Source organism: Quercus lobata, chromosome 3, assembly GCF_001633185.2.
Source record: "Quercus lobata isolate SW786 chromosome 3, ValleyOak3.0 Primary Assembly, whole genome shotgun sequence".
Classification (NCBI taxonomy): domain Eukaryota; kingdom Viridiplantae; phylum Streptophyta; class Magnoliopsida; order Fagales; family Fagaceae; genus Quercus; species Quercus lobata.
This window is the reverse complement of record NC_044906.1, coordinates 2,160,495-2,174,650: the sequence shown is the minus strand read 5'-3', so window position 1 is coordinate 2,174,650 and position 14,156 is coordinate 2,160,495. Positions and strand designations below refer to the sequence as shown.

Here is a 14,156-nt window from a genome sequence, read left to right as displayed (position 1 = left end):
TTTGCAATTTAGCCTTAATATTTCTTAAAACATGAAGTATGAAATAGTGATTTTTTTTTTTATTATTTAACTAGGTTAATTACACCTTAATTTTTATATTTTAAATTTTTTTAGATCCATAGCCAACCCCATAATTTTGAGAATTTAAAAAAAATTATTTATTTATAATATAGGGAAGTGATGTCCCAACCTTTAGTCAAACTATTCCACTATGTGTATACGCACACATCACACCTCACACCAACGTGCCCACCACATGGATATTTTCATTTTTTTTTTTTTTTTGAGAAACCACGTGAATATTTTCATTATGGTTCAAAAATTTTGAAATTAAAGAATTTTAATGTTTGATTTTTGTTGTTGTAATAATATTATCTATACTATTAATAAAGGTTTCCTATTTGGTTTTTAACATTTTGCATACTAAAATACCCTCATACAAATTCTTAGACTCTCTAAAATACCCCTATCTTTTAATTCAATAATTTTAAATTTAAAAACAAAATTTGATTAAAAAAGTAATTTATTGTTTTTAAAAGAGTTCATAAGTTTTAGGCTTTCAAATTTTTATCAAAATTCTAAAAATTAGGAAATTATCTTTATCTCACTTCTAAACTCGATTTTTTTTTTTTTTTAATGGGGGCGGCAAAAAAGAATTACTCCCCAGTGAAATTTTTTTGTAATATTTCATTGCCTATAAAATTCTCATACGTAAATAGATCTAGAGTATTCCTCTCTTCAATTCTTGTCTTTCCAAACAAAGTAAGATGAGTGACTTGATAGTTGATAAAGACAAAGTAAGATGAGTGGATCGTACATATATATATATATATATATATTTTTTTTTTTTTGGGGGGGGGGGGGGGGTGTGTGGGGGGGAGGGGGGGGGTTCATTAATTTGGAGAGAATGGAGTGTAAGATCCCATCAAAGAAAAAGAAAAAAGAATTAAAAAAAAGAAGAAAAAAAGAGAGAGAGAAAGGCGTGTAAGATTGAGTCTTTGATCAATTTTGTTTTTAAGAGTTATTCTTAATGAAGCAACAAAAAGGTGCCCAATTAGTTTGATATTTTAAATATTTGTTGGTTTTCTTTTCAAATTGTTTTGGAAATAAAGTAGAAGTATAATACATTCTCAAAAAAAAAAGTAGGAGTATAATAGGAATATTAGTAGATTAATGACTTCTAATTTTAGAAACAGGACAATATTTTAGAACATCCCAAAATGGAATGGATGAGTGAGGACAAACAAACTGGAAAGGAGGGAGTATTTCACTGAATTAAAAAAAAAAAAAAAAAAGTCTTATTGCACGCACAAAGCACATGTGATGAGTCTAGTAGTATAATTATACTATTTGTGCTATAAGCTTTTATTACAAGAACATCTTATTAAAATTTGAAAAATTGCACTGGGAGGTTACTAAAATTACTTTCCCACAAAAATAAAAACAGTTACTAAAATTACACTAACTTTCCTTATTGTTTTGGACTGTACAGACCTTACTTTCCTTCTTCCAAAATAAACTACACTTTCTCCCTTAAGCATTCTTAAAAGTCAATAATGAAAGATGATTTATTTAGGATTTGTGACAAATCTAGCTTCTTTTGTTTACCACCCAATTATTCTTCTCCTTGGCACAGTACACCTTCCTCTCCAATCTCCATGTAGCTCTACGGGAAACTTATTGTATATTTTCTACACTGGTTATTCAAATCTGTCCCAAAATAGCTTTTGGCTACCAACCTACATGTTCTGCCGTAGCATAAGCATATATGTTAATTAGAGACTTGAATAAATTTCAATACCACATGTGTAGGTAGGTGTGATTCCAATTTTGAATTCATATAATCAACGAGTAACAATCACCTAAAATTCAAGAAAAACCCAAATATCTAATTCACTGAATCGTCCAAGCTTGTATACCCGATATGCCAATGGTTGAACCAACCTGATTTACCCTTCCTTGTTTAATCAACCACCAGCTTTGGAATCACGTCTATTTACACGTCAAACTCATTCAAACACCTTTAGAAATTTGCCACCATCCACCAAACCTACATCATAAAACTGAAACTCACACCTCAACTCTCAATGGAGATTGGAGACCGAGGGAGGGAAAATCAAAATCAAAGAAAAGGGAGAACAAAAAAAGGGGGTTCGATCATAAGGATGCGAGAGAGAGGGACTAGGTTTCAGTCATAGGGAAGATAGAAAAGCAACCATATGATGATTTTGGAGGGTAAATGATTATTTCAATTGGAAAGTGATGGTAAAAAGTATAAATTTATCAATTTTTGATAGTGACTTTTAACGGTGTTACACCAAGGGTAGGCCTGTCCATGAGTCGATCTAGGTCGGGTATGTGCCCAACTTGAAACCGAACTCCCAGATTTGGGTGGCAGAGAAGCTAACTCGCCATCAACCAACGAAAACCATGGGTCGAGTCGGCTTTGGTTCGGGTCGGTAGCAATTTGTTTCACGTCGAAACTGATGGATCTCAATGGTGGAGATCTCAATGTCAGCGATGGAGATCTCAACAAATCTCATCAAAATCTTGTCGAATTTTGACTAATCTCGTTCAAATTTGGCTGGATTTCAGCAAATCTCTTCGAAATCCAGTCGAATCTCGACGGACCTTATCGAGATCTGGTCAGAGTTGCATCTGGAGAGAGGAGTCCAGTCGGGTCGATTGGACTCTGTTTTTCATGTGAAGACCCACCAATTGACTTGCTGGATTCGGGTTCTGAAAATGAAAATCCATCACCAACTGTCACCGACGGTGGTTTAGGTGGGTTTCGGTCTGGGTTGGATGGTTTGGGTGAGTGGGTCGGGTCCTGGGTTAGGATGGATAGCCCTAGCCAAGGGGATTTGGATGAAGTGCAATTACTCCCTCTTTACTCATAAAATATTTTTACTATTTTTATTTTTTTTTATTTTAACTTATTTATTTTTTCTCATTTTTTTATTCAATAATTAAGATTGAAAGTTTCTTTTTAAATTCTCAATCTCAGCCAATGAGAGTTATTGCACTTGATCTCAAACTTGGGAGATGATATTTTATTTTATATCTATACTATTTATAAGAAGATTCCTCTCTTTGGACTAGACTTTTATGTAATTCAGAAATATCCCTAAACCTTACTTTTATTATGAAAAAAACCTTGAGAACAACCTGGTAAAAAAATATATCTCCAACTCCTCTTAAAATGTCCACAAAATAGGACACTATCCTACTAATCCATGTCTTCAAAACAAACTTATTCAAAAACTAAAATTAGGAAAAAAAAACTTCTCAGTCCACTTTGATATTTTGCTCAAGACCACATTCCAACTTTTTTTTTTTTTTTTACTTTATCAAGACTCACTGGTTTCTTTTATTTTTTTTTTAATTTCCATTTTCCTTAATTCTTAATCTCACATACACTAGACCAAAAAAAAAAAAAAAAAAAGAGAGAGAGAGAGAATGAGGCTAGTTTTAGAATAAGAACCTACTTTTTTCTATTATATATACTCATTTTTCAAAATACCCCACATTAAATTCATCCATTTTATTCTACATTTCATTAAATTATCAATTTTCTTGATATTTTTTTTAATTGTTTCTTTTTCTTTACACATAATAACCACCATTATCTCTCTTTTTTCATCCTCGATTTATGTAAAAAAAGAATAAAAATTAAACATAAAATGGATAATATTAGTGTAAATTTATATGGTTATTGTAGCAATTATGTATTTTTACATAACTTTCCATGACTTGATGTGGGTGAATTCTAGATTAAGTTGGCTAAAATGTTGTACTTTTTCTATTATATAAATTATAAATATTGATGTGAGTGCTCAGGGAAGGTTTATGTACAATTCTTTTTTGAGGGAGGTTCATGTACAATTCAAAACAATCAAGAAGTAAATGTAATTTTAGTAAACCTGGTTAGTGTAATTTTTTCCATTAAAACTGATTTGGCTATATAGCTAATACTTGAGACCATAGATTGAAACTCTCTCAAAAAAAAAAAAAAAAACCTCAATAGTTATTAAAAGTCTCATTAAAATATTTAATTAATTAATAATATGGGTGATTAAAATAAGTGCGGCCTTATTTTTTTCAATTAATTACATTCAAGTCTTCAAATTTGCAATATTTAAGTGTCTGGTAATCTCTTATTTTTAGTAACTTTATTTTTGTAGTGTTTATAAATAAAAAACATATAGTTTTTAGTAACTTTTATGTTAAATGTGTGACAAAAAATGAAAAAGTAGATTTAATTATTTTCTGAAAAACTAAAAGTTAGATTATTTAAAAAAAGATAGTTAAAAAAACGTAGACAAAAAGTAAAAGTTTTTAACAAATAGGAAAAAACCAAATGGACTCCAAATTTAGATTCATAAATTAGGACACAAATAATTTTCTACTATATATAAGGCTATAACCTCACTTGAGGCACATGTCCCTCTCACATGTCTCTCTCACATGTCCAAGGATTGTTTACCCAGGAGAAAGGTCATGTGACTGTCACAAGCACCCACTAGTGTGTTACTTCCCATACACTTCAATTAACAGTAGATAAATGACTATCAATATTTTACTGGGGTATTAATGGTTCATGATTTATATTGCTATGGAAGGTGTAAAGAATTTAACCACTACTATGTGGAAAAAAGAAGCATGTACTCCAAAATACTAAATTGGTTGCTTTCCAGGGACAAATTGGACAAGCAATCCATGTGGGTGTGTGCCCATCTTTGGGATCATTATATGCAAATCTAAACTTTAACATACCTGTTCCTGTAGGATTGGCATGTGAAAATCCAGCTCGCATTCGGGAATGATTTCTCCAGCATCATTTATGACTGACTTTTGTGTGTTTAAAAAGCTAACGAGTTTTGGAAGCTGATGGAGTTCTAAGTGACGCAATTGAGGGAACAAGATCATATCTTTGTCTTCTATTTCGCCTTCTTCTTTTTTGATTATTGCACCCATTATGCTGCATTCTTGTATCACCAATTCTTGAAGTTGTGGAAGGCCCTTGGCTATGGTTGACGAGAAGATAAATTTTAGTTTCTCACAATGTTCCACTTCCATAATGCTTAAGTTACGAAAGGATGCCGAGGGAATCTGGCCGTGACATATTTCTTCCAAGTTGATCATGTTTTTGAGAGAGAGTATCTCCAAGACAGGAAAGACAACATCAGAGATAACCATCCCTCTTGAGTTGATGATGTACTTGATCTCGACATTGTTTTGGACATGGAGATGCTTCAGTTGTTGGAAGCCTGTCATATCTAATTCATAGATGACGCTCTTAACACCCTTTAACTCATCCAAACACAGATTTTCAATACCATTCAACAACATTTTAATCCCCATCTCCAAATGAAAGCTTGTATTCAACTTGAGCTTCAGAGCTCTTGAGTTTTCATGTTTATCAGACCAATCCCACACATCTCCTACGAATATTTTGTATCTTTGCAACTTCTCGAATAACAGATCTTTTGGCAACATGTTGGCATCTGGAATGTGCACTTCTAAAGTAGTCAACCGTGACAAATGCTTTAGCTCTGCAAGGCTAGCTCTTTCATTGTTGAGTCCATCAACCTCCCACTGACTGAAGCTATTGCCGAAATACAGCTCTTCTAATTGTATCAAACATGATAGGACATTTGGTGGAATCACTTTAAGTTTGGTACAATTGCTCAAATTCAAAATCCGTAAACGAGTCAAAAGCCCTGTTTCTCTCGGCAACTGTTCAACCTTGGAGTGAAGAAGGCTAAGATTTTCTAAATTTCTCAGCTTTCCAATCATAGCTATGTCTTCCAACACACACTGATCCAAATGCAATGTTTCCAAACTAGGGAATGCAACCTGCAAGTCCATTCCATGTGTGTTAATAACATAACTGATCATAGTAACTCACATAATAGAAAATAAGATATATACGAAGTAAAACAGGGGATTATAAAAATAGAATTACCTCTTCAATGAAGAGAGGTTGCAAAGAGAATTCATTTTAAGTAATTAGGAAGCAATTAATTCTCTCAAACGACTAGAATAATTAAACTTTTGATATCAGTTTCTAATTTTTTTTTTCTTAAAAAAAAAAAAGAAGTTTCTCATTTTTGATTGCTCTGTTTACCACATAAAGAAACAGAGCCTCTCACTGTAACATATACTCTCATTTTCTTCTTCAATAAAGATCACAGCAATTCTATTTAAAGAGACAGCATTCTTGACAAACCAAAACATTGCATAAGCTAGGTACCTATATTATTGCTATTTCATTTGAGGCAACTTGGCAAGCAATGTGAGGAAAGAGCCATCAAAAAATATCATTACGATAGCACATTATGATCCTCCCAAATAGCTAGGTTATAAATACGGGTTGTATCTTACTTTTATTAATTAATTTTTAATGTTTTTATAATACTATTTGTGCTATAAGCTTTTTTTACAATAAGATTTTATTAAAACAAGGTATTCATATACATATTTTTTATCACAAAAATATGAGAGGTGTTATGTTCATAACATTTTCACTACAAATCATAAGTGATAAGTTACTATTAGTTCTAATTTAAATCTATAACTTAAATTATTTTTTTGTCCATTCATAACAACCAATAACAACTTAACATTTAGGATTTGTAGTGAACATGTGGTGGACATAGCATTTCTCTAAAAATATACATTATTTAATCAAATTATTAAAAAATAAATGTAATTAAATGCATAATATATTTCAAATTTGGGGCTAGTTTCTCTTTTTTGAGAGGATTTATGTTATACCATTAGTCTCTTACCTCCTCAACCAAGAAAAGTGGTTGTTGATATAGGAAACAATCATAAACGTAATGCAAGACAAGATATAAACCAAAAAAAAAAGATGCCAAGGAATTCTATGTTTATATGAAAAATGTATTTATGGTTTTGCATGAAAATATTTTTGAATACGGTCCCAAAGTGTCAATGGATCATATATCTTGATGACAAAAAAAAAAAAAATCATGAAGACTTGATCATAAATTAAAGAGTAATGAAAAATGTCATGAATATCCAATAAACCAAACTCTCAAAAAAAGAAGTATCTACAAAATATGAGATGAATATATGCTTGCAAATCAGATGCAAGGTGGAGTCATTTATAAGAAAACCATCTTATACAGATGCATTAAACAGCACTTGTGATTAAATTTTTATGTTTAACATGATTGCCAAAATTTTAAATTTTATAATGATGCATATAGAAGCTTAATTATGAGATTTTGTTGATATTTGTTAATTTGATAAACTTTTCGATGGACAACATCACAGTTTTTGTATTTGTTTTTTAATTGGCTCTGTTAATAATTGTTGAGCAAAATTCCTTATATGATATTTTGTGTTTTGTTTGCGAAGCATCTTCATACATGTATACTTTGATTAGATAGATTTTAGAGATCCAAAAGGGGGCATGCAATTTATAGAATCTTTACATTGCATAGGAAAGCACATGAGGACATGCTTTTAAGGAGTGATATCCCTTCAATGTGTAGAGATGTCTATAGGAATATAACTAGATGAAAAATAAAAAGAAGAAATTAACATAGATTGAATTTTTAAGAAACATGTCATGAATCCTACAACTAACATAAATTAACTAATTGCGAACCTTTAAATTAAAACATAGTGGTGTAGGAGTCATTTACAAGAAAATCCTTTTTTCCAAAACCATGTTAATCAATTAGTAGTTGTTGTCGATCAACTGTTTCAATTTGTCACAATTTGACACCTGTAGTACTTTCATATTTCTGGACACGTTGACCAAAATAAAAACACACCAAAGGTACCTATATTTTGATGCAAGAAAGATTAAGGATTTTGTTAAAAATAAAAAAATATATAGATATATGACCTTTATTAAAAACTTCGCGTTTGAAACTTGTTTTTTGCGTGAGAGACGAGTATGACTCCAAACAAAGTTATTATTTCTCGTAAACATAAATATTATAAGAGTAGTTAAATTAGCCTCTTACCTCTTCAACCAAGAAAAGGGGTTGTTGAGTGGAGGTCTCTAGTTGGCTCTGTTCAACTGTTTCTTGAAAGTTCAAAATTTTTGAAGGAACTATCTCAATTTGATCACATTTAGACACCTCCAATTTTTTTAGCAATGGCCATTCTGAAGTATGCACCCCTCGGCAAAACCACTTGAGCTTTGGCAATTTACGAAGCATTAGGAGAGTTACTTTAGGGAAAACAAATCTTGCTGCTGCTTCTGCAATTTCTTCACGTGAAACAATTTCCTCCACTCCACAATCGCCTATCCGAAGATCCTCCAATTGCATGAGACATCTAGCCACAGATGCTGGGAACAAACTTTGCAGACTCTCACATTCCCAAACACTTATTTCTTGTAGATTTTGAAAGCTGAAATTTCCTTGGGGGTCCTTATTCCATACCTGCTTCATTTTCGGTAGATGACGCAATATCAATCTTTTTAACGGAATGGTTGTCACAACATGTGATTCTCTAACATCGTGCCTTTGAAGTTGAAACACTTCATGTAGTGAACCACAATAAGCAACTTCAAGTCTCTCTAAACTTTGGAATCTTGTCAGCATATTAGATTCAAAGATGTTCACAAGATTTTCACAGTATTCAACAAATAGAGATTGAAGCTTGGAAAAGGAATCTTCAGCTAATTGATCGTGCCATATGATTTTCAAGTTCTCCATGTGCTTGATTGTCAATGTTTCCAAACTAGGGAATGCAACCTGCAAGTCCATCCCATGTGTGTTAATAACATAACTAATCATAGTAACTCACAAAATAGAAAATAAGATATATACGAAGTAAAACAGGGGATTATAAAAATAGAATTTCCTCTTCATTGAAGAGAGGTTGCACAGAGAATTCATTGTAAGTAATTAGGAAGCAATTAGTTTCTCAAAAGACTAAATTAGTTAAACTTTTGATATCAGTTTCTCATTTTTTAAATCAAAAAAAAAAAAAAAAATGTTTCTCATTTTTGATTGCTCTGTTTACTACATAAAAAAACAGAGCCTTTCATTGTAACATATACTCACATTTTCTTCTTCAATAAAGATCACAGCAATTCAATTTAAAGAGACAGCATTTTTGACAAACCTAAAGTTTCATTTGAGGCAACTTGGCAAGCAATGTGAGGAAGGAGCCATCTAAAGATAAATTCCTTGCAATAGCACATTATGATCCTGCCAAATAGCTAGGTTATAAATATGGGTTGCATCTTACTTTTATTAATTAATTTTTAATGTTTTAATAATACTATTTGTGCTACATGTTGAAGATGATAAAGCTAAACACACCCTTACATTAAGTCTGAAGACAAAAGGCAGTCAGACGCATCGTTTCATTCAAGTAAATAGCTAATGAATTGGTATTGCTCAAACGTTGTCCTATGGAAGATTCAAGAGTCAGTTGGTATTGGCGGGCTTTTCAGTTAGGAAGCTGTGATCAACCAACTCAACAAACTCCACCATTCATGGATCTAATCCGTAATTCCAGGGGTTCTGTTTTATTCAGTTAGGGAGATTTACTTGTATAAATACTGTATCTAGCACCAGAATGTAATTAAGCAAGATCAAATACAATTTCTCTTTGATATCTCTCTCTCTCCCCCTTTTCTTCTCTCTCTACGTTGTTCTTCAATCTAGCTAAACACTGTTAGATTCTCTCTGTTAGAATTTCATTGCTATAAGCTTTTATTACAATAAGATTTTATTAATACAAGCAATGTATATACACATTTTTATCACAAAAATATAAGAGGTGTTATGTCAACAACAAATCATAGGTGATAAGTTGCAATTAGTTCTAATATGAATCTATAACTTAATTTTATTTTACCCACTCATAACGAATAATAACAACCTAACATTTAGAATTTGTACTGATGTCATAGAATTTGCACCGAGGTTCAACCGAGGTCGAATTGTGATGATGTTATAATTAAATTAATAATAATAAAATACAAATAAAGGTGTTAAAATGACAAACATTAACAAATTTATACTAAAAATATGTTTAAAAAAATTACACAACTTTCAAATGAATTTTCACCATTTTTATAAGGTTAATAGAAACTAATAAAACATAAACAACAGGAAAAGAAATTTGTTTTTAGTAATCTTTCAAATAAAAAAAAAATTATCTAAAATAAAATCATTTTCAACATAAATTAATAAGTTGTATATTCACATGTAAAAAACATAGTTCTTGAACCTCGAATAAAATTATCAAATAATAATAGATTGAGAGGGGGTAATATAATAATTTGGAAAACTATAATCTAAATTGTACCACCTATAATTTAAGTTGTGAATTCAAATTAGAATTACTTTCAATGTACCACCTTCAATTTGTTGTGAAAGTATTGTAAAGATGTTATGAACATAGAACATCTCTTAAACTATTGATCTCCCATTTAATTACTAATAACAACCTAACATTGAAGATTTATAGTAAAAATGTTGTGTATATAGCATTTTTCTAAATATAAAATAAAATTTAATCAGATTATTAAAAAGAAAACGTAATTAAATGCACAATAAATTTCAAATTTGGGATTGGTTTTACTTTTTTGAGAGGGATCATCTATAATTTATGTTATACCATTAGTCACTTACCTCTTCAACCAAGAAAAGTGGTTGTTGAATGGATGTCTCTAGTTGACTCTGTTCATCTGGTTCTTCGATTCTAAATTCTTTTGAAGCAAATATTTGAATTTCATTTGATCCAGACACCTCCAAGGTTTTCAATAACGGCCATTCTGAAGTATGCACCCCTCGGTAAAACCACTTGAGTTTTGGCAACTGTCGAAGCATCAAGAGAGTCAATTTAGGGAACACAAACCTGGCATCTTCTTTTGCACCTTCTTCTTGTTCAATAATTTCCTCAATCCCACATTCAACTATTCGAAGATCTTCCAGTTGCTTAAGACATCTGGTCACTGAGGTTGGAAACAAACTTTTCAAACTCTCACATTCCCAAACACTTATTTTTTCTAGATTTGGAAAGGAGAACGTTCCTTCGGGGTTCTTATTCCATACATGCTTCAACTTCGGTAGACGATGCATAAATAATTTTTTCAACTGAGTCACTGTTATTGCTTGTGTTTCCGTAACTTCTTGCCCTTGTAGTTCAAATATTTCTTGTACCGAACCACAATCTTCTACTACAAGGGACTCCAAGCTCTGGAATCTAGACAGCATATTAACTTGGAAGATTTTCATAAGATTTCCACAGAATTGAACCTTCATGGACTGAAGCTTTGTAAAAGAGCCAGGGGCAAATTTGTCATGCCATATAATTTTCAGGTTAGGCATATGGGAGATTATTAACGTCTCCAAATTGGGGAATGCGACCTGTAGGACCCATACCATGAGTTCTTGATATAGGAAACAATCATATGCAAGACAAGATATAAATTAAATAAAGGGCATGTTTGGTAGACTGTAATAAACACTGTAATGTAATAGTTATTCCTATGGTTTAGTTATTCTTTAGTTTGGTTATGTTTTTATTACAAGGAGTAGTTATTCCTTATGAATAGCTATTCTTCAAAATGAGGAATAACTATTCCTTTTTAAAAGGTTGTATTAGCTATTTCTTAGTAAGTACAATAATTTCAAAACTTAATATATTTCCAAATAAGCAAACTTTCCATATACATCTAACAATTATAAAAATAAAAAATCATAAAAAATAATATATATCTCTTTTAAATTTAAAAATAACAATTTTTAAGAAGATATAATTGTATAAGTAAGATATTTCCTAAAATAAATGTTAAATTTCATTCTAATGTTATAACTCACAACCAAACTAATGAATAGGTTTAGTTATTACATTACAACACATTTTATTACTAGTAATAAAGATTACAATTCCTGTTGTAATTCTCATTCAGTGTACCAAACGTACCCAAAGATACCAATGAATTCTATGTTTAGATGAAAAATGTATTTATGGTTTTCAGTGGTGGTTCTAGAAAATTTTTTTAGGTGGTTATTAAAAAAACTTAAATTAAAAAAAAAATTTAATAAAAATAAAAAACTTGAATATATATATATATATATATATATTTAAAATTGTTGTTTGTTAGCTTCATTATCAATACTTTTAGTTACATCTTTTTTAATTCACACAACCAAGCAATCTTTAAATTATGAGAAATGTTATGTCCACCATAGTTTTCAAACCTAAACTGTATAATGAACCGTAAAAGGGAGATGTTTATAGTTTTTAAGGTCAGACTGAGATTCATTCGAGGTCGAAACGTGATGTTGTTATAATTAATTTAATAATAATAAAATACAAATAAAGGAATTAAAATGGCAAACATTAACAAATTTATACTAAAAATATGTCTAAAAAAATTACACAACTTTCAAATGAATTTTCACCATTTTATAAGGTTAATAGAAAATAATAAAGCATAAACAAGTGGGAAAAAAATTGTGTTTAGTAATCTTTCAAATAAAAAAAATATCTAAAATAAAATCATTTTCAACAGAAATTAATAAATTGTATATTCACATGTAAAAAACATTGTTCTTGTACCTTTAATAAAATTATCAAATAATAATAGATTGGGAGGGGGTAATATAATAATTTGGAAAACTATAATCTAAATTATAAATAAATAAAATATTAAATCCAGCACTGACATAACGAAGGAGCATAGCCTATTGGTTATTTTATTGGTATTTGACCTGCTGATCCCTTGTTCTATCCCTCATCTACAAGAACAAAGATATTATTATATTTAAAAGGATTGAACCGTTTACGTCTACTTAAAAATGGAATTACCTTTTCATCAAAGAGAGGTTGTATGGTAGCATGAGAGATCTCCTCTGAATTCACTTCCTTAAGTTCTTTGCCCAATGTCATGCCTGAACTAACAGGTTTGAATATGAATGACTCCAATTTAGGGCATTGTTCTATCCACAGATACTTCAAGGATGGAAATCTTAGATTGGTTCCTATACAGAATCTTTTAAGTACTGGAAGATCTTTTAGAACCAGGTTTTCCAGTAGACAGAACAACACCTTTGGAATTATTTCTTCTTCTCCTAAGTCTTCTGTGAGTAGTAGTATCTCTTCCATTACCTTACAGTCCTCAATGATTAGACCTTTGAGTTGAACCATAAATGTCGCTGTGGAGGAAGACAACAGGTATTTTAAATTGCCAGAGCCTTTCACCTTCAAGTTACGCAAATTTTGAAATCTCGGGACTGTTAATTTGAAAGAGGAGCTTGCCCGATGTTGGTTATGAAGTAGTATCTCTTCAGAGTGTATAGAGGACAGTTCCAACGTTTCCAAGTTGGGGAACACAACCTACAACAACAATTAATTATCTACTTCAGCAAACTTGTTAAAAGAAATGAAGAAAACGGTGTCGTATTTGCCTAATACAACAACGCCCAGACCTCAAACGGTGATGAATTCCAGACTCAAAACAATGTCGTAAAGACTTGGGAGTACCTTTTTTTTTCTTTTAGAGAGTTTTAACTTAAGTGACGCACGCGTGATCATTTTTTTTCATTTAGCTCAAGTTGTTAGTATTTGATTAGACACGTTTTCTAATTCAAATGGTTAAAGTAATTAGGAAGCAGTTAACTCTCTCTAATGGCTAGATTAGTTAGACTTATGAAGGAACAGAGCCTCTGCAACAACAGTTAATTCACTCAAGCATTTTTGGTCACTCTATTTTCTATATGAAGGAACAGAGCCTCTCATTTTCTTATTTTAAAAATTAAAAAAAAAAAAAAAAAAAAAAAAAAAAAAAAAGCCTCTCATTGTAATTACATATACTCTCACAGAAATCCTATTTATAGTGAGAGAGTATTTTTGACAAACCTAATCAGTGCATAAGTTAGGGTACGTATATTATTGTTATTTCATTTGAGGAAATCACCAAATTTTTTTTGAACATAGTGGCATGACAACTTAGCAAGCAATGAGAGGGAAAAGTCATCAAAAGATAAATTCATTATAAAGGCACATTATGATCCTGTCACATATCTACACCTTTTTATTTTATTTTTTGGAGTGAGAGAGAGGGGATTCTAAAAATGGAGTTTCTTAAAACATGAAAGAATAGTGATTTTTATTAACTAACTAGGTTATAAATACAGGATACT

General features: G+C 31.0%; 1 protein-coding gene across 5 annotated transcripts in view; it reads right to left on the bottom strand.

Moving 5' to 3' along the window:
• LOC115979880 overlaps positions 1–14,156 on the bottom strand; it is a 48,356-nt gene that overhangs the window by 3,231 nt on the left and 30,969 nt on the right. For 4 of the 5 annotated variants that reach the window (XM_031101958.1, XM_031101957.1, XM_031101960.1 and 1 more), the window contains 4 exons: positions 12,823–13,350; positions 10,638–11,375; positions 8,007–8,744; positions 4,777–5,859 (listed from right to left, as the gene is read on the bottom strand). In XM_031101958.1, coding sequence (XP_030957818.1) covers positions 4,777–5,859; positions 8,007–8,744; positions 10,638–11,375; positions 12,823–13,350 — 3,087 coding nt within the window. The remainder of the gene's footprint in view (positions 1–4,776; positions 5,860–8,006; positions 8,745–10,637; positions 11,376–12,822; positions 13,351–14,156) is intronic. The other variant, XM_031101961.1, reaches the window with a different exon arrangement.